The sequence below is a fragment of the Gopherus evgoodei genome, chromosome 7 (assembly GCF_007399415.2).
Source record: "Gopherus evgoodei ecotype Sinaloan lineage chromosome 7, rGopEvg1_v1.p, whole genome shotgun sequence".
Taxonomy (NCBI): domain Eukaryota; kingdom Metazoa; phylum Chordata; order Testudines; family Testudinidae; genus Gopherus; species Gopherus evgoodei.
The window spans coordinates 115,630,714-115,656,742 of NC_044328.1; the positions used below are offsets into that span (position 1 = coordinate 115,630,714).

At 39.7% G+C, this 26,029-nt stretch overlaps 1 protein-coding gene across 1 annotated transcript in view; it reads right to left on the bottom strand.

Moving 5' to 3' along the window:
* The window catches only part of ITPR1 (inositol 1,4,5-trisphosphate receptor type 1), a 309,353-nt gene that overhangs the window by 42,312 nt on the left and 241,012 nt on the right, over positions 1 to 26,029 (bottom strand). Inside the window, 8 exon segments of the mRNA XM_030568211.1 lie at positions 3,777 to 3,969; positions 4,857 to 4,961; positions 6,207 to 6,329; positions 7,633 to 7,728; positions 9,212 to 9,322; positions 11,968 to 12,168; positions 19,076 to 19,329; positions 19,966 to 20,146. Of these exon segments, the coding sequence (XP_030424071.1) occupies positions 3,777 to 3,969; positions 4,857 to 4,961; positions 6,207 to 6,329; positions 7,633 to 7,728; positions 9,212 to 9,322; positions 11,968 to 12,168; positions 19,076 to 19,329; positions 19,966 to 20,146 (1,264 nt within the window).

Genomic DNA, 26,029 nt, shown 5'->3' on the forward strand with positions numbered 1-26,029 from the left:
GCATAAGTGCAACTGCAGTAAAAAAACCACCACTTTTTCTGAAGTTTATTTGACTGGCCTTTCAGACAAAGGACCAAATGTTAAAACAGACACTAGCTTTAGGTATACAAATTACTTTAGCAGCAGCATGAGAAGGACTTCAAAGAATAGGTTGTCTCCAAGAAATCCTTGCACATAGAGAAAATAGTTAAGTTTTCCCCCATTATAGTTTGCACTCACTAAATCCAAAACTCTCCAGGTGTTCAGGAGGATGAACGTTCGTATGCGTTAGCAAGGGTGAGAGTATTCTGGCTGCATCCCTCTTTGCTATGCAGTTCTAGCTGCTCTCATTTGCTGGCTTGCCTACACTAGACTTTCTACCATTCCTAAATGTTCCCTTCTAGTGCAGCAAGCTGGGTAGCAGCAACTGTACGATTGTCTGTGTAGACTGGCTGTTGGCGTTTTAGTTACTGTCATCTAGCCCTGAATTAATGTACAAAATATAGGGTGTCCACTTACAGTAGGACAAAAATTTAACCAAGATGTTAAATACATAATACAGCTTCATAGCATACTAGCCATAACACCACGTATGACATGAGACAGCAGCCAACTGGGCATCTAATTTAGTACACTACTGTAGGCTAAGGATGCAAACACTTTCTCCCAGAAAGGTAGCTATATAGTATTATGCTGGTAACTAAATAGCTGCACATTTAAAAGCTCTTATTTAAGAATGTGTACAAAACACTAAAAACAAGCACCCCTCCCACCCAAAAAATAAAACAACCCCTAGTCCTAATTATAATAATCTCTACAGCCAGAATTAAGCAGCACAGACCAGAGCTAAAGGATTCATTTTCTGAAATGGTCATGGACCCATTAAAATGAAAAGGAGAGCACTCCGATAAGCTATCTTGCAATAAATCCATCTGCATCAAATTAAAATCCCCTGGAATTTATCTACTGCAGGCATACTGCCTGGTGGTGGGTGCTCTGCAAAAGTCGATAGTTCTTGCAATCTAAGAAAAATACTCTCATTAAAGAGAAACATGTCAAGCATCCTCCTGCCAAAAAGGAAAAGTACATACATAGAGCTGTCATGGTGCAGTGAAAGGAAAGGAGCTCACAGAAAAGTTGAGGAAATAGAGTTAAATGAAGCATAACTCATGAGTTACATATGAGAATAAATTAATGAATGCAAAGACCCAGAGTTTCACAACATCTATCTCTCCCTAAGCCCTAACAAATCATTCTCCCTCTTAACAGGTATTCTCAATGTTATTAAGAGGCTAAACATAGGTAAAAAAAATTATATAATCCCTCATTATACATTGAGCTGCAATGCACATAAAAGGCAAATGTGTTGATGAGCCAAATGCTAAGGAATGGCGAATACTAAGGTATACAGTAATCATAAAAATACCAAACTTCATTGCACCTAAACCTAGACACATGCAAGACCTCACTGAAATTATATGCATCAATGCTTTGGGTATATGATGCATTGTTCTCCATATTCTTTTTGTTTTTAATATGCTTTAAATGGAAGGCATTTGTGACCAGCTGGAAACCTATTTGTGCAGAATTAAATTCAGTACAGAGGGTCCAAACAGAGCGACAAACACTACCTTGCACCTGCATTCAGGATGTGGCACAGGCCTTCTGCCCTGTGGAGAATCTCACCCTGGTTTTGGTAGGCTTGCTTGAGTGTTCACTAAATCTAGAATGGGAGATGTGTAAAAAATGCTAATAACTTGCTATCTGACCATAGGGGGAAAACAGATGCTTTGCCATCAATGATTTTCAAATCTATTGCAAAGCTAAATGTACCATGAGCTAATGTCCGGTAGTACCAGCTCATGTTGAGACACATCTTACTATTCCAGAAAGAGTAGAACACTGAGCAGTGCCTACCCTCCCTGGACCAAACCAGCACACCTACATCTAAGATGCATATGCAATTCTAAAAGATCCGAAGGCAGATCTAAAGTTTTCAGGCCCAGGGCCGGCTCCAGACACCAGCGCAGCAAGCAGGTGCTTGGGGCAGTCAAGGGGAAGGGGCAGTACGCCCAGCTCTTCGACGGCAATTTGTCAGCGGGTCCCTGGGTCCCTCTCGGAGGGAAGGACCTGCCACCGAAGTGCTGCCAAAGAAGAAAGCGGCGCGGTGGAGCTGCTGCTGAAGTGCTGCCAATTGCGATCGCGGCTCCCTCCCTCTCCTGCCGCTTCAGGCGGCAAAAACCCTGGAGCTGGCCCTGCTCAGGCCATGTCTACACTTACTGGGATCGACGCTGCTGTGATCGATGTAGTGGGAGTCAAAAATTGACTGCACAGCGCTCTCTGGTTGACTCCGGTACTCCACCAGAATGAGAGAAGTAAGGTAAGTTGACGGGAGAGCATCTCCCGCCAATGCAGCGCAGTGTAGATACCACACAGTAAGTCGACCTAAGCTACGTTGACTCCGGCTATGTTATTCACATAGCTGGAGTAGTGTAATTTAGGTCAACTTACCCCAGTAGTGTAGACAAGTTAATGAAACTCTTTAGTTGGAAACCTAGAGTTAAGTTTCAACCAGACAAAAAACAAAACATAACCAAACTTTATTTGGATTATGTCAATAAATATAGTTGACTCCTTCCCCAAGTGTTTCATATTATGCATTGCTAACTACAGTATATCTAGAGCAGTGCATTTCTTGTATGATTCTTAAGTCATTTTGGGAAGATGCTTACGTCCTTTAGGGAAGACTATCAAAAATATAAGGCTATTGTTAATGTTGAAATAGCTAGCCACTCCATTTAATATCCACCGGACAGGTCAAATATATTTCAGGGGATTTGAATAAGTTTTAGACTGTATCTGATCCACACATAAAACTTTCATGTTTTCAAGTAATAGGATTATAGTTTATTTTTATCTGTTAGAAAAATCACTTTTCTAAGTTTATCCCGGCAGCTGAAACCATATATTCAGTTTTCATTAGTCCTTTAGGGCTTAAGATGCTCAACTTTCATTGACTCCATTGGGATCTCTGCACATAAGTCTGAGGGCAAGTTCTGGCTGTTAATGTCAAGGGAAAGTCTGGCAAAGCAATTGTTATCACATTAGTTTAACTGGTTTGGGTCTGTCTGGAGCTCCAGACAGACTGTGATAGTTTACAGTTGTACAACTTATTCTGCAAACAATTCCACTGCCTATGCAATTCTACATTTCCTATAGTAAGCATAGAGAGCAATGTATTTCATTTAGAGGGGCACTCTGGAGCACTGTAAGCAAGTGCATTAATAACTAGAGTCCAGGAGGGTAACATTTGACAACAGATACCACAGTTATTCCCAGCACATAGACAGGAAATAACCGCATTCTCTCTGATACTGATAAAGTGTCATTGTTGGCAAATGCTGATTTTTTAATGGTGACAACTGTACAAGAGCCTCAGACAGAAATGCATGTTTGCTTTAGATAATCCAAATAGAAATATTAGTTTAGAATTTTAAAATATTGAGGCAGAAAACAGATGATGTTCTAGTCTTGTATGAAAATCACATAGTAAAACTAACCTCAATGCAACTGTGAAATAGCTCTACTTGAGAATACTTTCTTTTCAATATTTTTTTTTAAACACTATTGAGTCGCAGTATGTTACAGTGTAGAAGAGCTGAGTATTTTAAATACAGTTCAGTGTCAGTACCACACTGGGGAAAGATTTGCTATGAAATCAAGATTTAGTATTCTGAAGACCTTTATTATAAAACACAACTTTTCATCAGCCTGAGACGTTAGTATTTCCAACCTACCTCTCAATTTCTTTTGCCAGTTCATTTCATTGAAGAGGTCTTCTGATCTTAAGAAGAAATCATTGATCTTACTGCCTTGTTCATCTCTTTCTGTGGTGTAGTATATCCGTAGTTTAGATTCCTTGGTGAGGAATTCGCATATACTTGGCACAGGGAAGACTATTTGCTCCATTGTACGGTCCAATCTAACAATCTAGACAATACAGATTTTTGAGTTTGCAGAGTTGTTTTTTGTGCATTGTTTCAAAATAATGAAATGTGGTAATATCAGATGCATTTTAAATGTACTGAAATTCTGCAATTTAAAAATCAAAACCATTGGATCAGTGGTTTATTAGAACATTATGACAGTAATTTACTGCTTACTTTACACTGACCTTGCATTACAATATCTTTTATACTCTTAACATGGCATTACTGTTCTAAGCTAGGATTTTTAGAAGATCTAAAGGAGCTAAGTACTCATCTCCTTTTAAATTTCAATGGAATTTGGGTGTTTAACTTAGTCACCATAGAAAATACCAACACACTCACATTGTACAAGCAAAATCAACTCCTGTTTTATCTATAGGAGCTACTTTTGATTGCTGTTATCTTACATGTTACACAAGCTTCTAAAAATCACCCCATGACATCCAGTTAAGTTTTCAAAACACTCCACTTTGGCTTAATGTCTGTCAAATCTCATTTTGTAGGAAAAAAGTATTACAAATATGCTCTGACTTTGCCTATGGATTCAGTGATAGTATTGCCCAAAACATATTCTCTGGATTCAAGCTGCACTTCAATTTGCAAGTGGGCTTCTCTGTGGTTCTGCTATAAACTGAGCCAGAGTCAGGGTATCCACTCAGACAGTTCAAAAATAGTTCCCCTGGAAGAGGCAGGAAAAAAGCCCTGCACCCACATGAAAGACAGAATAATCCACACCTAGGCAGCTAGTTTAAGACAACCACCGGAATCAAAATGCACTTAACAGAGAAACAGTTTTTAAGGGGAGTCGTCCTCCCAGGAAAGTGATTCTTTGCATCCTTAGGAACACCCAATGCAGCATGAACTGGCATTCACTATTTCCTTCTTTACCTCAATCTGTGCTGTGTGCTTGGCATAGAACTCCAGAGCTTCGTCTCCTTCTATCTGACCTCCAGGCTTCAGCATGTTCTGCAGCTCTTTGTTATGACGAGCCAACTAAAATAAAGGAAGGCAAAGGGAGTGGAAGACACAAGATGTCTTTCCTTAACATTAACTTCTAATTTTTGGTGGAAGAAAGGAACAGTACAGAGTCAGGTGCTAAGAAGGCAAAGTTGGCAGAAGGTTTGTTACATTTCAGCCAGGCACCATTTAGATCTATTTTGGGAGATAGAGTTTGACTAGAGGAGTTGGCTTATTTGTTTGATATCCATGCTGTATTCCTCCCTTCACAAGTTCTCCACTATCCTGTCTGACTTGAGAAAGGTTCTTTGGGGATTCTGGTACAATCCACTCTTCCACACACATTAGCTCTCAAGATGTGTGCAGGTAGGACTCTAATAATTCAAGTACCTAAAGGAAGGATGGTGGAAGATTTTGCTTCTACTAATAGTAGTGGCACTAATAGCAAGATGGTACTACACAGCTTTAAACTCAGACCATTTTAAAGGTGGCCGAATGGTGGTTTCATCTACTCACAGGCAATACTAACAAGAAATTCCTGCTGAACATATCCAATATACTATGAGCTCTTGCTTACTCCTTCTATGGTCTTGTATTGGTGTTTGGAAAGTACAACAGGATTAACAAATGTGTTTGGACCAGGCTCCAGTAGAGTGGATGGGGACAGACCAATACTGGATGGGACCACAGCAGAGACTAACCTGTGTAATATTTTAAAAGAAAACAACAAATTCAAGAACGTGGCCAAATTGTGCCACCAGTTCAGATAGCGGTGGCTGTGAACATTAGAAGCAGGGATGGCATTCCGTTGCCTGATTTAAATACTGTATCAGTGATGAGAATTTCATATGGGACATAAAACTAAAGCACTGGACATAAATGATAAATAAAGTAAGACCTATTATCCCAGGGCCTTCAAGATCTTGAAACATGCTATTGGGAATGTCATCAGTAAGGACAAAGAAGCTGGCAATTCCCCATCATGAAAGAACGAAGTCCTTAGCTGCTCTTCTCATTATTATACATGGACAGAATTTCCATTTTTGAATGTGTTAGGGTAAAGATTAGGTTTGACTCCCATTGGGAATTATGGGGCTATAGAAAGAGAAGAAAAGGATACAGTGTTGAGTTCCACCATGCACCTCTTGAAGAAGAATTCTGTCCTAACTACAAAGACATCAGTTGGGAAATTAAAGCAAATCTTGAGAAAAACTAGGATTACTTACTAATCTTCACTCTTGTACACATTAGACATTGCCATTGCTATAAATGTAGTTATACCTGATGAGCTAGTATGTAAATGTTGTGCCCCACGTTCCTAGGAGACGCTGCAAGATCTTCACCATTCTCTCCATCTTCAAACTCTACCTCACCTTGCATATATGCCTTCTTTATCACTTCCACCTAGGAAGAAAAAGCAAGAAAGCCACAGGAATCTGAGATTTAATAACAACTCCGATATTAAGGTTAAATTTTGCCACTAGCTCTCCATTCTGAACTCCCACAGAAGTCAATGGAAGCTTTAATGGGCTGCAGGTTTAAAACAAATAAAAGGCAGTTCTTTTTCACACAGCGCAAAGTCAACTTGTGGAACTCCTTGCCTGAGGAGGTTATGGAGGCTAGGACTATAACAGGGTTTAAATAACTATAACAGGGTCATAAATTCATGGAGGTTAAGTCCATTAATGGCTATTAGCCAGGATGGGTAAGGAATGGTGTCCCTAGCCTCTGTTTGTCAGAGGGTGGTGATGGACTGCAGGAGAGAGATCACTTGATCATTGCCTGTTGGGTTCACTCCCTCTGGGGCACCTGGCATTGGCCACTGTCGGTAGAAAGGATACTGGGCTGGATGGACCTTTGGTCTGACCCAGTATGGCCAAATACACATCCGATCACTCTGCGTGGCCATCAAGCATAAAGCAGGAAGCCAAGACTCATGAAGAGAAGAGTGATGAACTCTACTTTGTATCCTTAGACCCTCTCAACCTCTGAAGGGTAAATTAACGGCTCTAAAGGAATTTTAGATCTCCCCCCATTTTCATGTAATATATTCCAGCTGGCATCTGCTGTCAATTTTTGCCTACATCAGATCCATTTGACTCAATGGAAGGAAAACCAAAGTAAAAACTGAAAAACTTTATCCTCAACTCACCCCCCGTCGCTCCTGGATAATACAGTGCTCAAAGTATGTTGTGTTGTGCTCTGATCTAAAAGTTTCAACTGTACTTTGAATTTTCTGGCTTGTTTTTGTGTCTGTTAATATATAAACAGCCCTGGGAGATTGCTAGAGTTTACTGAGCAGCTTTTATACCATCATAAAATTGTAATTCTTTGACATTCTCTCGGTTAGATGGTTTACAGCAGTAAATTTCCTGGAATAAAAGATTCATATGGTCCTTCTCTTTCATTATACACTGGTGAAGCTATTGCTCTCTCTCCAGTAATCAGTGTTGCCTCCTTAACCACTTCTGCTACTGGCAAACTACATGGGCCTGTGAACCAATAGCTATCCTTTCCATCAAATCCTGGAAAGCTCTTCCCAATTGCTAGTGACCCATGGCACAGACCACTTGTTACTGACCTACGGTACAAGATCTAAAGTTTGCCCTGTAATCTTAATCAACCACTGCCACTACAATGGATCCCTGCTATGCTTCCAAACTACTTTATGGATGTCTGATGCTTAGAAGTGGCATAAGGAACTTACCAGTTCTTTTGGTCTCATATTGTAAAGTATTCTCTCCGCGTTCTCGCTGTCATGCCTGCTCTCCATGATTGCCAACAGTAATTTGGAGGCATTGTTCTGGTGGAAGGAAAGTAGAAAAATGCCAGTCACTGTCAGGTGACAAAAAACTCAGCAAAAGACACCTGAACTCTAAAATAGAGTCCTTTGAGTCCAGTAAGGTCAGCAGCACCCATACGGCTAAAACCTGCCCAACACAGAATATTTACAGTACTCGCTATGATGAGAAGTCAAATGAACTCAGTAAAGCTTTTGGCTTCAGTTTCCTAATATTTTTAGAACTGCAGAGTTGTTTTCTTTTAAAGTGACTGTAGCATTAGTAGGTTTAACTACTCATGAACACTGGGCTCGCATTTCGTCAATATGCTGTAGGTCAGGGTTTCTCAAACTGGGGCCGCCGCTTGTGTAGGGAAAGCCCCTGGCGGGCCAAGCTAGTTTGTTTACCTGTCCCGTCCACAGGGAAACAATGATATGGTTTGCTGCTCCAGGCCAATGGCGGCTGCTGGAAGCGGCGTGGGCCAAGGGACATACTGGCCGCCGCTTCCAGCAGCTCCTATTGGTCTGGTGCAGCGAACCATGGCCAGTGGGAGCCACGATCACGCTGCTTCCAGCAGCCCCATTGGTCTGGAGCAGTGAACCATGGCCAAGCGGCGGCCCTAATTTGAGAACCACTGTTGTAGGTTAAGACAAAAGACAACCAGATTGAAGATTAAATCTACTTTACTGCTTTTTAACTGAAAATCATGCCAAGTGATACAGGGAGGAAATAAGAAAACACCACAAGGCATCAGACTACTTGAATATGAACAATAAGACTCAAGTCCATCACAGTTGATACTAAAAAAACAACATTGCAATAAAGGCATTTAAATTTTAAAGAATGATGTAAACTGATTCTAAATTTCAAGTCTTTTTATTTAGAAGGAGGAGGAAATCCATGGTACCCATAATAATGCCATGAGTCCACAAAGAAAAGAACTAGAAATAGTATTATAAACGAGGGACCAGAAGTAAAACAGGAAATATTGCACAAATGTGTTGAAGTAGAGCTACTGTGTATCTATACCAGCTTTAAGGTAACTTCATAGCACATTTTGATCCAATAGGAGTTCTTAATTATTTCTGCATTAAGTCTGAACTGCCTATGAATGACACTGAATAATTCTTGATCATGAGTCTGTAAGTACCAAAATAACTTGTATGAATAGGAACAAAGCATTAGGAACCTAAATATGTAGTAGGGGGGATGGCATTTTCCTTATACCTGTGGCAGTCTGACAGAACGTTAGTATGGTATTTATCAACAGTATTGTATTTCTAATATGGGAATTAGCTTAGGTTCTCTCGACTGGGAAAACATTTTTCAGATTTAGGGGGTTTATATTGGACATCGCACTGGTATTACTGCAAGAGTTAAACAAACATCTGTCTCTTAAAACTCATCTTTTATATTTTTTTCATTCAAAACCCCCTCTGGCTTCAACTATAGGCTCTTGCTTCATCCCATAGGCAACGTACAGCTCATTGTAAAGTATCCACTTGCCTTCAGTTCTAATACAAGGTCCATCCTCTTTTTCCCCAAAGGGTTGATGTCATTGAGAATTAATGCTGTGATGATATCAATACCGTTGGATTCATGAGTAGCAATGCAGTTCTGTGAAGAGAAAATCATCATTGTAAACCACAGCGAAAAGTAACCCAGCTAAACAACAATTTTAAACTCAGTTTACCCAACTATCCCTAACCAAAGAAAAGAGTCACCACAGGTCAGATGGATGAATGGAATTTTTCAATTCAGTAAATGGTTCAATATAAAAGGTTAAAAATATCTGGCTTCAAATGTGACTACGATCATCTGTGTGATGACCTACCAAAAATGACTGGGCTGAGAGAAGCCCCGCAGCATAGCACCTGATGAACTAACAGCCAGCAAGCACACTTTGGCATGAACACAGAGCTTACTGCTAAGGGAGAATACACTGTTTTAATAAAGGTATGGGAGATTTATTTTTTTTTAAAACCCCCATATACCAAGTTCTTTTCAAACAGCTAATATATGTTTGCATAATTTCTAGGCTTGGTCTTAAAATGTTGTGCATCTTACTCACACAAATTTTTAAACTTGGCAACCTGCTTGCTGGGTTCACAATTTTGAATCTGTTTTGGTGTTTATTTCCAGTTGCAAAGATGTACAAAGATAATTCCACCTAATCTGCAGCCTGTTCTGCAGAGATATATTTTCCTATTATGATTAACTTACATGTAGAACTCCATGAATGCTTTCCCATAGCTGCAATTTTGTTTTATTGTTGAATTATCCCTCAGTATGTTTTGTTTAGCTTTACTGTGAATTACATTTACGTGCACAAAAATGATACAGTATATTATTAAAGTGAAAGCCTTCCACTTAATCATGGTCAATTCTGCTTCTATTTTTAATGGCCCTTTACATATGTTAATGAAAAGAGAATAAATAGTATCTGGTAGTACTGAACAAAAGCATATTCATTAAACTACCCCCTGCTATGCTCTCAGCATAGCTGCAAATATCCATCATGGTATGGTGTATTATTTTAATAGCATACAGTGCACAGGTTTCCTTGAAGGAAAATATTTAAAAGGCCATATTTCTTTCCTATACAGTTTGAGATGGCATATACATCCTGATGGCTCATTCTGCACTGTGCAGACAAGAGGCTTCGATAAGATTTAAATTGGAAAAGGAAGCAGACATCCACATTTGTATAGACAGATCTTGTTTTCTAAGCCGGTTGAATCCACAGCTGGACAACTGGTCTGGTATAATGCGATACCCTGCACTGTACGTTTTGTTGGCAATGTGTATTTAATAAGCACTAGTTGTTAGTGCATACTACAGAGCTGCTGGGAGTTGAAATATTTTGCCTTCCCTGGCTGACACAGTCAGCATCCACTTACAGCAGCTATCCATTTAGCATGGATAAATCCAGACATTTACCCCTTATCCTGTTCACTGAAACTGTTAACAAGAACTGTGTTTAGATCAGGGTGAGGGACAGGGCTGCTTTGTAGCTTGGTTTTGAAAAACAGTTGTATCATATATAAGGATGTTGATATCCAGATGGTAAACTGGAGTAGCAGAGCTATGAGATATATTTATCATTCACTTTTGACTAAGTCATCTATCCTCTGCCCACTAACATGTGCCCCTGGAACGCATGTTATTATCTCTGTCCCTAAGCAGCTTCGAACACCTGCTATTTAAGCAAACAAAATCAAGCTACCAGAGAAATCTTTCCTCCTCCTCCTTCACCCAAAATTATCTTCATTCAGAGGTATTGGACGAGCAAGGTTTGGGCCTGGGTCATGATTTTTTTTTTTTTAATTGTGATGAGATGATTGGCATAACTCACTTATGGCTTCACCACTCATATACAATGAGACCATTTAAAACCTCTACACCATACCACAGTTATATCATATTCCTGATTTACTGTTGTTCCCTGTCCATATGATACTGGTATTAGTCAGTACCATGTTTAAACATTCTTTTAACACAGTTTCACAGAGTTTAGAGAGGGCTTCACTTATCACCCTGCCAAATGATTGTCTAGAGCTTTACCTCATCTATTACCTGTGTATATGTAATGCGAGTATAACGAGCCCATGTGTCAGTGAGGAAGAACCTAGGACACACATAAGCCATTAGCAGTATAGTAGTAGCAAGCACTTCTCTTCAGCCAATAGAGTGGGACATAGCACAGTTAGGCAGCTTGTCACACACATCTCCTGTCACAGAACACCTCTGAAGTCCACAGGAGTTCAAATCCTCAAATGGTTACTATTTCCACAATAACTCTACTGCTCATCAGTGGGGATAAACCCAGGACTTGTAGCACCAAAGCACAAGCCTCTACCCACTTATACTGGGGGCTGGAGGGACACCAGCTTTCTTTTCCCACAATCTGTGATAGGCATTTGCTACACCAGCAGCTTGGCTAGAGAAGGATTCAGGTTGCCCAGTTTGCCTAAATATCTTATATAAGGCAACACAAATCCTAATCTACTACAAGGATGCGGAGTTTTATTTTTATTTTATTCCTAGGGAGGAGGAGAAGACAGTGAGCCCTGTACATAGAGAAATAAATCTTGATAAGATCATACAGTTAAATATCACCATGGTCAGTAGAACAATATGAATGGCATCACAATGGAATTTATAGCCGATGTAATGGATTTGGGGGGGCCTACATGCAGCAGCATGAACATCAGATGCGTGTGGAGGATGGGTCATTCTTTCTATGGCTGTGGCCACATTACCTGGTTTTCATGGCATGGTCCCTGACAGTACTCGGTCAAACTTTCCAGTGTCTGGTTGATCAGTGCTACGTTTTTCTCATTTATATACAGACCAAGAAGCCCAAGTCCTCCAGTCGTGCTTCCACAGATACAGTCCAGAAACTGCAGTGTCTCACACACCAAGTTATAGTTAGTTTTGTTATTTTGACAGCGTAGGAAGTTCTGTAGTTAAGTGTCAAAGACAAACAACAACACAGAAAATGAACTTTAGAGTGTAATATTTGACTAGATCCATTGGATTTAAGTTTACACTTTGTGATGTCAATGCTAATTTTTAGTATGGTTGCATAACAGAAATGCTTCGGGAAAAAAATGTTTTATGATTTAAAGAAAGCTTTATTTCTTGTACAATTGTTGTAAAACTTCTTTCACTTTCTTTGAATGCACTGTTCTTGCTCACTCTCTCTCTCATGGCCTGCTGGCAACAGAGCAATGTGTGTTATGTCCTACAAGAGAATGCAGAATGTGGGATACACTTGATTCTATGGACCATACAGATCTAAGAAAACTGGCATTCATATTTCCCCCCAACAATCAGAGAAGAATGTCTCTCCATATAAAAGTCCTTCCACTGGAGTGGAGAGAAAGCAATCTCTAGTTCTGGGTTTCATATCACCATATGCAAGTGTCAAAGAGACACCTGACTGCATCTCCTGGAGAAAGGTAACTTCAAATATAATTTTCTCAGTTACACTTCTTCCAGTGTAATTATAGCTTGAAACTGTTGATTAGGAACAGTTCTTGCAATAACAAGTCACATTTAACAGCATGGGTTAAATATGCTTGATCTTCTGTGTATTCCAAGGCTTCTCCCTTGGAAATACTTGATTGAAGAGGACCAATTACTGAAAAATAATTTCCCAGTTACTCAATACTATTTGTCAGTACATTCCCAGTGGCATTGTGTAAAGAGGAACTGACAACCCCACTGTTTTTTCCTAGAAGTTTCAGCATGACACTTCCCATCTAGCCTGCTTCTAATGAGTTACACAAAACTTGACTTCAAAAGGCCAATCTCCACACATCCTGCCCTCCCTCCCAAAAATAAAAAATGGGTATTAGAGGAACAGAATGTACTGGACTTTGGAACAGGCAAGGCCTCTTTCCTACAAGTTTGCAGAGCACCGTAGCTAACTGACTGCTTCTAGGGATTGTTCAATGACTTTTTTCTTTTTAAGGTAAAGAGACTGAGATGTTGCCAGATTCAACAGAAGGCTAAACTAAAAAGGCAAGCACTGTAGATAAATGAGGATTAAAAGTGACAATGATTCAGTGTATTCACCTGATTGCTCACTTAATATCTTGACTTCTGATTAGTTTTCCAGGCAGTGAAAAAAGGTTGGAGGCTACAGAGATCAGAGCTTCCAAAAAAAGCTCTGAAACAAATACTTCCACTGGCAGGAAACTCTCTCAGTGGAAAGGGATTTAAACCTTCCATTTTGTAGAAGCTGGATTATTAATAGCATTAGAATGTCTCTACAGGATTTTTAGCCCAGAGACAGCAAGAGTAATAGGAACAAAAGAGAAAACAATATATGATTATATAGGTTGAATGCAAACTTATGGAAGACTAAACTCCTATGGCCATAGTGGAATATTGCCTGGTCAAGAAATCTCAGTCAATCTATAGGCCAAGGTCTTTAATCTAGGAGCTAAAATAGGTGTCAGAATACAAGAAGTGGGGGACACAACTCTTGGGTTAGCAAAGATATCAACAGTAACTGTCAGACGGTAAGGATGAGACTGGGACCTCCACCCTCCAAAATCTTCTTGTTAGGCTACCTGAAGATATGGACAGCAAAGATCTGGTCTTCTTGAGAGACACAGATCCAAACCACCTTAAAAAGTTACTCATTAGCAGTGATTCTCAAACTTTTGTGCTGGTGACCACTTTCACACAGCAAGCCTCTGAGTGTGACCCCCGTTAAATATATAAACAAGTGTTTTTAATTTGTAACACCATTATAAATGATGGAGGCAAAGCGGGGTTTGGGATGGAGGCTGACAGCTCACGATCCCTGAGGGGTCCTGACCCCGAGCTTGAGAACCCCTGCTCATGAAGGGGAAGCCAAAGGCAAAAATAATTAGCTCCCACAATTACTGAGGCCAGCAGGGAATGCTGCAAGCCATGCAGAAGGTGGGCACCTTTAAATATTAGAATAGGGAATTTCTGTGTTCCTTTGCGAATTCAACAGGAACAGGACCTTGTTTTTTTCCAGCTCACCCCTCATCACTCCTCTCCCAGAACTAACCATTGAAGGTTTACCTAGGTCTACAACTGGATGCTTAGACTGAATTGATTTTATTACACACTTTATGCAGTATCATATACACCAGTTTTGGAACGGATATCTACATAGTGATGGGTAGTCGCAATATGCATTGGCTAAGCTGTATCTGTATGGAATTGCCTCCATAACATCTCATAAATGTATACCAGGATGTCAGAGATCTTGTTTGTAAATATAGACCTCTTAATCAAGATGAGCCCTGACCTGGAGAAAGTATTAACAGTAAAAAAGCCAAGTTCAGCTATTTTCAGAGTATTGCGTTGAGAATTATTCCCTCCGAACTAGGATGAATAAAGCCTGTTGCACACTGAAGGCTTGGAAGGCACCATATAAAAAGAAAAGTTTTGAAGCTTCCAAATTTAGGGGAATATCCAGGATGTTTATGTACACACATAGCATCTGATCTCTGAAGGACAAACTTCATAATGGGAAAATACAGAAGGAAAAAGACTATTCCTAAGAAAAAGACACCTTTTCAAATGATCAGAATCTTCTCTGCTAGCAATCAGATATGACAGTCGCAGTTCTTCATATGATACATACGACCGCTTTCAATCTATCAAATAAAAGTTAATCCTAATATACATCTACTGCTTAAAGAATGAAATAGCTAAAGTGCCTCTGTGATAAATGAAGGGGTTGGGTAGCTCCCTTTTATGGACCCACCCAGCCAGTTATCTATAAAATCCATCTTGGTAGCTATTCGCTACTTGCTTTACCTGTAAAGGGTTAAAAAGTCTAACTGCATGCATATGTAAAAGGAAGTGAGTGGGCACCTGACCAAATGAGCCAATGGGAAGGCTAGAACTTTTTAAAATTGAAACAAGACTCCCCTTTTGTCTGTCTGTGGTTGTTCTTCCGGAGATGAGTGATAGGGCTGGAACTATGCTGTAAGAGCTGACGCCAGGTATGGAAAAATCATCAAATCGTAGCTAGAAACTCCTCATTTGAAACCTCAGATATGTAAATAGATTAGAAAATGTTTAGGAAGACGGGATTAGATTTCTCTCTTATTTCTTTATGGCTTGTGGATTCCTCTGTGCTAACCCCCGGTGCTTTTACTTTGCTTGTAACCTTTAAGCTGGACCTCAAGAAAACCATGCTTGATGCTTAATTATTGTATTTGCTCTTTTTAAATCTAGCAATAGCCTAAATTCCAGATCTATTTTCTTTCTTTTTGTTTTTAATAAAATTTACCTTTTTTGAGAACAGGATTGGGTTTTTGTGTCCTAAGAGGTTGTGCATACGTTGTTTAATTAGCTGGTGGCAACAGCTGATTTCCTTTGTTTTCTTTCTCAGCTCTTCACCGTGTGTGTGTGTGTGTGTGTGTGTGTGTGTGTGTGTGTGTGTGTGTGTGTGTGTGTGTGAGAGAGAGAGAGAGAGAGAGAGAGAGAGAGAGAGAGCGCTTGAGGGTACCCCACAGGGAGGAATTCCCAAGTGCGCCTTCCCGGGTTCAAAGGGGTTTTATTTGCACTTGGGTGTCTACCCATCCAATGTCAGAGAGAAGCTGTAACCTTGGGAGTTTAATACCAGCCTGGGGTGGCCAGTATTAATTTTTAGAATCCATACAGGCCCCCACCTTCTGCACTCAAAGTGCTAGAGAAGGGAATCCTATGCTCTAGGAATTATTTAGGGGAAGTTCAAATGACCTGTCTTATATACGAGATCAGACTAGATGATCACAATGGTGCCTTATTGCTTTTGGAATTTATGAATCTATATGCTGTCGTAATACCTTATCATTCAAATTTATTGCATTGCTATCCTGCAGCATCTGTAACTTATAAGGAATAATTAGTTCATATTGTATGCCTCTTACGATTAGGAATAAGAAAGAAAATAAAGATATTGGGGGAAAAAGTTATGATTTTGTGAAAAAGCAACATTCCGAGAGGGTTTGAGTCCACAGATTGTGTGGCTCTCCAGAGAAAAAAATTAATGCAATATTTAAATCTCACAGGAGAGAACCACCTGACTTGATAACAGGAAAATGCATAGGGGTAATAGTATATTTCTCTCAGAATGATGTTTCTAAATCCATGTGCTGAAATCTAAAGATTGTATATGATGATAAGATCAGCCTGTCTGCACAGAAGCGAGGGATTCTTCCCTCTCCTTAATGGGCCACCACTGCTGGTGATCTTCACTTTTGAGAGTGTGACCATTTCTTTTGTTTATAGTCAGAAGTTCCCTGAATGATGTTTTGTTTATATTGTCACTGTGTTCATTTTATGCAAGTAATTATAAGTATCAGTTTTATGCAGGATGAGAAAATATAGAAAGACATATGAAGGAAATTCCATTGACTTCCACCTCCTCTCCATAATGCATAATGCAGGCCATGATAATTGTAACCAACATGTTATATAACCTTTCAATAAAGAATCTTTGCCAAAAAGAAAGGGTGTGTGTGTGTGTGTGTGATGGGATGGCTTGAGAGAGGACACTTCCAATATAGGGATAGGGGAAACAGTTAAAACATCTTTACATTTTCAACTTCAGCACAAATATACAAATTAACAGATGTACAGGATACAGCAGGGACTCCTCACTGCTGAGCTACCCTTACAATAAAATTGAAAGATACAGTCTTGATCTTGAGCCAAAGACAGATTACAGCCTGCCTCCAGTCAGCTCAGCAATTCAAAGCTATTCCAACTTTGTTTTAATGGCAGAGCTCTTACCATGAGCTCAGTGATATACCAAAAAGAACTGGTCTAATTGGAAATCCAGAGTAAATCTTAGAAATGTGTCAATAACTTTTGAGTGTAGAAAGAAAAATAGAGAGAAATGAGAAGGAATCCATAGCATGTCACAGGCAACCAAGTCCTGCGGGGTCCTAAATGGATAGCAAGGCCATGTTAAATATATAGTTAATTAATAGTTCCTCCCTCATTGTTGTGAATGGAACACTACAAGTGCACCTTCAAGAACGTACAAGTGGAAGAGACTAAATATGGACAATCTGGTACAATCTGCAATTTTATTTCACAAACCATGAGTAGACTGATAAGTGACTGAGCAGCGATGGGATCCCATAGATCATTTTGCAAGGGTTTCCTCCTAATTTGAAGAACACACTCTTCTACAGATCCTTACAGCAATGCATTTTCTTAGGTCACAAAGGATAACAGCAGCAGCAATGACTTGCAAGTTCCTACATTTGCTCATCGTCAACCCACTCACTTGTTAAGACTTGTAAAATGTTTGGTAGATACCTGCTGGATGTAAAGTTGTAAGTATTAAAACTCAAAGGCCCCATATAAATTGATTTATGCCAACTGGAGGACACATGAAAGCCTTGTTACTATTCCTGTAAAGAGCCAACCAGTTGGCAATATTAGTAGGGAGTCATGTTATGGCATTCTGTCAATATTCTATATTTGTGACAGTTCTGAAAGCAAGATCAGCATAAACTACCCCCTTGGGACCCTGGAAGAAAGGGGAGTATTGGGGCAACTAAGTAGTAATAGGATGATATTTGAAATAGTGCTTTTCTCACCTGTAATTTAATTCCCTCTCCTGTAGCAGAATGCAACTACCTGCTGCTCATGGAATTCAATTGTTCGGCATGGTGAGCAATGCAGGCAGCACCATCCAAAGTTTCTGCATTGGCTCACACTCAATTTCTCTTCTATAGCTTTCAGTGCCTAGTGGAAGACTGTAGCACAAAAGAGACCCTGTGTGTGGGCTAGATTATTACCCCATAAAACTACCACTCTACTTATCCCCAAGGCTGCTAAAGGTAAGGAAATTGTTTTCCAAGACAAAAAAATGGAGTAGACTGGGGAAAAAAAAATAAAGGAACAGGCTGGTTTATGTAGCCACCATAACTACAAAACGTTCTAGGATAGCAGATCACATCATAGGAATATTAACAAACCGATTTGATTTAAAATATTGCCAGCAACCAGGCATTCAAGTTCAATGGAATTGATTTGGCAGGTCTAAAACACACCCGTGCAAGATTTTACAGTTCTAGAATAGAGAACAATAAAAATGCAATCAAGGCAATTATTCGTCCTTTATGAAGACAACTAGTATATACTATATCCTGACTTACATTCAGTTCTAAGCCACTAGCTGTAGCAATGCTGAACAAGAATCATGTTAATTACAGTCAATCTGTAAACAAGAACCGTATCTCTGTAGGACTAGATGCACTAGATAAGATTCCTAACATACACATTTCAGACCCATTCCAGCAAATTACTCAATCACATGATGAACTTTAAGCATGTGAATAATTCCACTGAAGTCAATGAGATTACGCAAATGCTGAAAATTAAGCACATGCTTGAGTAATTTGCTGGTTCGGAGTTTTATCAGTCTAATTGCTCTCCCGGATGCACATCTCCCCATTACATTTCTCCTGCCTCTCAAACAAAAAGACCAATAAACTCTGACCTAGAATCACTGCTTGTTCTGTTTAAATACATATTCTAAATTTTACATGAGATGTTTATTTTTGGACCCAATTTCAAGACTGCTTTTCCTTAAACCAGTGAATGTTGGACACTAAGGGTTGGGGACAGGAAAGAGGCAGAGAGAGAAGAGAAAGTGTCTTCACGCCATATATGGCGGCCATAGACAGACTTCATTTCAGCACAGTTTTTGTCAAGCAACTCACAAAACATCCTGTTCATTGGGATTTGAAAGAGATGAGGGCATGCATGGCTCTCTTAGGTCAACTGAGGCTGTACTGGGAAAGTGGCACAGATTAGAGAGGCTGATGTGATAGAATGACTTAACTCTACATGCATATCTGCCTATGGTACCTGTAGATCCCGGTTGTGGTTTTCACAGAGTAGCTGTAAGAAACGGAGAATGGGCTGCATTATTGTAATCACAGCGCTCATCTCCAAGTCATCTTTGTTCTTGTCTGGTGCAGACTGTGGTCCATCCACAGCTGAATAATGGTCATCAGGATCAGCTTCCCTCCTGTATGTATTATAAGCCTTTCTTGTAGCAGCAGAGGCCTCTAGCAACTGATCCCGGACTTCCTCTGTAATTTGTGTTGTGGGCTCTTTCACTAGAATACATGAGAATGGAACACATGAAAGACCTTCCATCTGGTAATCTGAACAAAAGGATTAGGGAAAAAAAAAATCTATTCACACATTTCCTTATCAAGTTTCACACACAGACCAGCTAATCACTTTCATAACCTTTTCAACACGTATGTTTAGTACAATGAAAAAGGCTGGGTTTAGGATGATAGCATGTTACCCTTTTCAACAAATCACAGTAAAGTTTTTAATCCTTATATTAACCTAGTAAGGAACAGATCACAGGCACATAACACCATCAGGAGTTTTAGAAGAAGACCTGTTGTGTAAGTAGCTATTTCTCCAGTCCTGGGTTATTTTTAGAAAGTCACTGACTATAACCTACAGTCCAGGGTCATCACTATCGATCAGATTTAGGCAGCATCTCAGGCTAGACAAGTTGGAAGAGTCCCATCTCAAATATATTTAATCATTTCAATAGTATAATCTCACAAATGGATGGAGAGAGAATGCTGCTCTTGAAATCCCAGGGCAGGATACCACTGATCTCTTAACTTTGCTCTGTGGATCACAGCATTACTGCATCCATCACAAGGAATTAAATAAATACAGTGCCTTGCTCCCATGTCACTTTTCAAAGCAAAGAATCAGAGATTTACCTCTTTTCCTAACTGGTGCATCTCTGTCTGAGTCCTCATCTTTCTTTTTATTTCCCAAGTCACTGGTGTTTACTGTGACTGTAGCCTTGATTTCTTGTTGTGCCACCTTCATGCGGTCATAGAAAACCTTAAAGAACTTTTCAGATTTCTTATCTTCTGTTAGTCGGCAGAAAAATGAATGCTACCAAAGAAATGGAACAAGTATATATTTCATACAGAGGCTTGAGTCAAGAAATTATTTCACCTGCCCTTATATCCAGTGCACTATGGATTGACGGACTAAAAATGTAATTAGCTTTCAGCACAGACAGAACTCCAAAGGAACGAAGACTAGAGTCCAAAAATGTGTCTCAGTTACATTAGCTTTGTTATTAGTATTTCCAAATATACTTTTAAAGAAGATAGAGCAATTGATCATGTTATCCCCAGTACATTTATATGGTACACTTCTCCTTGTACCTTCGAGGTAAGCACAACGGAAAATCTTTATACATATTTGGATCTCAGCTCAACAAAGCCAAACATTAGCAATGAAATATACAGATAACACTGTCCTTCCTGCTCTCCCTGTTGAGTCAAAATGATCGTGGCTCATAGGTTTAACATTCAACACTAACCTCAGATCCCTGAAATGTACAAACAGGACAAAGGTTGTTTCTTTTTCCCCCTCAATTTGGAATTTCTGTGCTTTGATCTGCCTGCTGCAAAGCTAGTTAAATATTTTATATATATATATAATATATATAAAAACACATCTTAATTCTCTCTCTAACATAGCTTTAGAAGCAACAAAAAAACCAGTTTTTAATATTTGTTATTAATTTGTTTTTCTGTCCATACATGTAGAAAGACAAAGTTTTCCCTGAGACTGAGGAGAATGCAAATCATATACAGGTCACAAGGAGCCAACACAGTAAGCGATCAGCCAATTTCTGATTAAACCAATATGCTGTTACTTAAATCAGGATCAGAGCTTACACACGACTGGAGGATGAACTTGTAAGTGGGTCACCTTATGCAGAGTATTATGAAATTAGTTAGCATTCTGTAGTGGCTCATGATCCAACCGCTTCCCATGATGAACAGGGACGAAGTCTGATTTATTGAAAAAAAAATTACGAATGAGAATGGCAATATATCTTGCATACTGCTCTGAGAAACAGACTACACAAGGCAATCCTTGGAACGACTGTCTTTGATTACTCCCTGGCAGTTCTGGTTAGAACAGTAGCAGAGGGACTTATTTTGAAAGATAATAATGTTACCTCTTTGATTACCGTGAAAGAGTGAGAGTGCTACTATTCAAACCTCCTGGCTGATACCTGTATGAGACCCCATGAAATCTGGAGCAGTCTCTACCAAACCAGGAAGGCCTTAATTACCTCCAGTTGGAGGGAATTAGTTGGTCAAGAAAAAAATGAACAAAGTAATTTAAAAAATGGATAGAACAACAAAAAACTTGTATAAAATTTTAGTTTACTAGGCAGATTTTATACTCAACTATAACCAATAGATCTGTCAAATAATTGCTAGAAGGGGACAAATAAGAAACTAAGATAATATTGACTTCATTACACTGAATTAATCTACCAGGAATACAGGACAATACAGATCATCCCACACAGAAGCAAATCTCTGAGAGAAATTGGGAACCATATTCTGAAAACCAGTTAAAACAATTGCCTCAGACAATTAACCTCAGTAACACATAGGAATGTTTTTAACTTACAGATAATTTTTTTTTTTAAAAAGCCATCTATAGAGATGTGGTTTTCTTTTTCAAAATACTTTCCTTGAGCACATGCATAATATATTACAGTATATACTGGTGTTACACACCTCTGTTAGACAGGCTTTGCTTTGAAAGTATTGTTTCCCATCTTTACATATGACCATTCAGATTTAGTGTGAAGTGCCAAGAGGCTGAATATAATAGTAAACAGCTAATTAGTATCAGTATCTTTGCTGGGGATAGGATTTAACTTATCTAAAACATGAAGGGAGGACGAGGGATGGAGACAGGAAGTGGAGAGTTGCAGAACCATCAACACAATATCTTAGGCTGAGTAAATGGACATAAACAAAGGGAAAGACTAACCAGCCAACTTTAAAACTTGGGGCTGCATATGGAGAAATCAGGTAACCACAGGGACTGGTCTTAGCGTCCATCCTATTTAAGATGTATTCCCTCTCCAGATCATTAGAAAAAAGCTCAACATGTTCATGATATTTGCAAATGACATTATTATAGAAGGTGTTAAGTACAAGTAAGTCAGGATTAATCAACAAGCCTCTAAAGAGATTAGAAATAGGGGGAAAAAATGACATTCAGCCTGGAAAAAAGCATGCTAATATCTCTGGGGGGAAATATTAAAAGAAAAATCCTAAGTACTCGATGGCAGGGAGAAACATGGAAAGCAGTAATGATGAGACAGTCTGTAAGTGACGGTGGGCAGAGGATCTGATACAAGTGACTATGACACTTCAAGTATCTAGTGACGTTATGAGGTACGCATTGTTCCAGGGGCACTCTGATGAGCCCAGGGGCACTCTGATGAGCCCAGGCTCAGCGAGTGAATTGTGTTGGGATCCTTTGGAATGGCGAGATTTACACATATTTTGATATTATTTACGAATTTGCTATTTTTGATAAGAACAGCATTGACTGACACATGAACCCAATCGTAAAAGCAGCAAAGAATCCTGCGGCACCTTATAGACTAACAGACGTCTCTTAGTCTACAAGGTGCCACAGGATTCTTTGCTGCTTTTACAGATCCAGACTAACACGGCTACCCCTCTGATACATGAACCCAAATGATATTTCCAGAATGATTCACTGACCAAAAGCCATTTATTAAATATTAAGGTAAAGACTTTAAAGCTACCCCTTCCCTGCCCTCCACTGGACACGTACCTAGACTGTGTGTTTAAATGAAGAGGTATTTATGTAGGTAACATTAATTTTAGATTGGTTAGTCCAAAATAACCAATCAGATTGCTCTGCTTAATGAGATCTGTCCAGTTAAAATGATAATCAAGATCTGCCTCACAATGATTTTTGGACTTGTCCAAGATACAAAGAATACTAAAGCTTTGTCTTGATTATTTGGACTGTAAACTTGTGAAGCAGGCACTGTCTCTTACTAGGTGCCTGTAGGGGGCTAGCACAGCAGAGCTTTGATCTTCGTTGGGGGTTCTACACGCTACTTTAATACAAAGAAGCAAGAATCAGACCTAGAAACTACTAATGAAATTTTAAAAGCAATAAAAGTATCAGTTTTAGACAGGGTGTCTGTTGCCTACAAAATTTGTTTGAGAAACAAGAGTTTCTGCCTCTCATGCTGGTGTTTTGTGTTAGTTGATTGCATGCATAAAGCACCTTCTACTTCAGAAAAAGCCTCCTCAACACGAAGGAGTGGTGAAGAAAAAGATTTTTCTCCATAAACTGCATGAAATAAATATTTTGCATGTTGGTAATGGTTATTTGCTGACAGATTCAGAAGTGTTGCTTTTTTTGTTTGGGTGCTTTAACAGATTTTCCATTGCACGTCAGAGAAAAACTGGCCCGGTGAACATTTCCAATTAAGCATTTTTTGCATGTCATGTGTGCGTTTAATGGCTGTCACAAAATGATTGTTTCCATTTAGGTCAGAATACCTATCACCTTCACACACGAGTCAACCCCGAGCCAGCTCAGCTACCAAGATACTGTATTTTAAGAGGTGTGATTTTGAAAGTTGTGCTGGAGCAGGCAGTTGTAGGTGATAATTATGAGAGAGAGAATCTAAAACTTGTTCACAGATACAGTCCCAAACTTATGTTAGAAAGTTAACATTGCTATGGGAACACCTCTGAAAGAAATGAAGGTTTTCTTCAGGTGATGCAGAGCATCAGCATTCTGACTTGCAGACAGGAGGACTGTGACTGTTGGCCAGGCAAATGCATTCAGGCACAATGCTCTGGAATAAGAAACAATGAATTGCATCCTGAGGGTCAGAAAAGCACCACTAGCTTTGGCTGTGATGGGATCCATCTGTGTTCTCTCCAGCCAAGGTGAGGGAAAATTTAGCCCCATTTGCCCAACTTAGGGCCACATAGGCAACTTGCTGTGAGCTCAAGGGCTGCATTTAATTTTCATGAATGGGAATGGACTGCATCCAGCCTCATCTCTGATAGGGCTGGGCAGCACACAAACTACAGTTTCCAGCATGTAACAGTTCACCTTGGGCAGACCGCTAAGACTATTCAGAATGAGACAGGATTTTAAAGTTGGGACCTGTAGACTCTTGATTGAAGAATAGGGTAGGTAGCTGTGACCTACAGTATAGAGTTCAGTGGACTGTACTGTATTATGTCCTTTCCCATTAAAAGGGAGCATATTCCAGTAGGATATTTTGAAACTCCAGGGACAAAGTGGGGATGAGAACTCAGTCACAATTAGTATCCTGGAAACTTATGTCAGGATGACCCATGTCTGCACAAGTGTAACACATGGTAGATTATTTAGGCAGTACACACATCTGCATAAACGTGAGCTTACTGGGTCCATATCACCCCCAGCCTGTGCCCTTCACACGTCCGAGTATCAAAAGGCAGACTAGCTGGCATCTGCTGGATTTCAAAACCTATAACCCTACAACTACATTAGACTTCCTTTGTGAGATTTTTCTTGACTCATATCTACATTCGCACCCTGCCTGTGGTTTAGGAATCCCTTTACTGTATCTTAGATTGGAAGGTGACTGCCTTGTAGCATTTGGCACCTAGATCTTAAGGTCATGAGCACCACTGAATTGCTGAGACAAGCAGCTGTGCCTTTGAGATGGACCTTAGAGTGCCCCTTTCATACCCATATCACCCACCTCACTCGCATATGGAGAAAAGCTCCTTGTCCTGTCCCATTTTAAGATGTGCTCTATTTGCCCCATATTTATTTCCTTCCCTTGCCACTTCCTTCTTCTCTCCATTTCTAGTAATGGTCCCCCTCAATTGGTTGCTTTTATTTCCAATGTCAATTAGGCTTTTTTAAAAGCATGTTTGTTGTTTTTAACCATGTTGCACAAGCATCCCTAGCCCTTTAGTAGGAGGAGATCCTTAAAACATAAAATATTCAAGCCAAGCATGCTGGAAGAATATGCTCAATCACAAGGATTGGGTCTGTTACCAAACCTGCATATTGACAGTGGATCAGCTGTCCATTTCTGCAGAATTCAGTGATGATCAGACAGTATTCTGTTTCATAACAGTCATTTGCCATGAAACAAGAAATATCATATGATACACGGAGGGGAAGGGGGGCCATGTGGTTTGTTTCATGAACACTGGATTCAGTAAACACAGCCTTAGAAGCACATTTACATCAATGAAATGCAACACATCCCCAAAATCCAGCCACTCAAGGCCACACAATTAACTGAATCATGACTCCTTTCTGACACCAGAGGCAACCTGATTGTGATTAATTGCTATAGCCACAGAATGAATAAGAAACACAACACATTTATATACTGTGTACATTTAACATCTGCAATAGGAGATATTCAGCTGCCCCACACAAGACAATGGAGAGACTTTCCTTTGAGTATTTGCCACAAACCATTCATAATTAACTTTCAAAGTTTACTGAGCCAACTGAAAAGTTAGAGGCTGCTTCTGTTACATGATATAGATACACAAAAGGAGAAGGAAAAATCCCTTTTTTCCTCCCGTAGGGTTTGAAGCTAAAGGTTCACAAGTCCAAACTCCTGCAGTGAACTGAGGAAAATCTGCATTTCCGCAGTAGATGGTTTCCATGCAGGTATCAGAACTGAGCGAGCCACACAGAACACAGCACCTTTCAGCTGTCTCCATGGTACACTGCACTTTGACACAAAGCAAGAGGCTGGGTTAGTTTCAAGGGGATTGGAAAGGAGAGGAATCCAGCACAGGTCACTGTCCTTATTCAAAGAGAATCAGCCTGATAGATTCGTCTGAAGCTAATGCAAATAGTCTATATAAAACTGTCACAGGGGAAAGTGTTCCATAAATCTTTACTAAAAGCGTAGTTTCCCCTTGCTTTTGC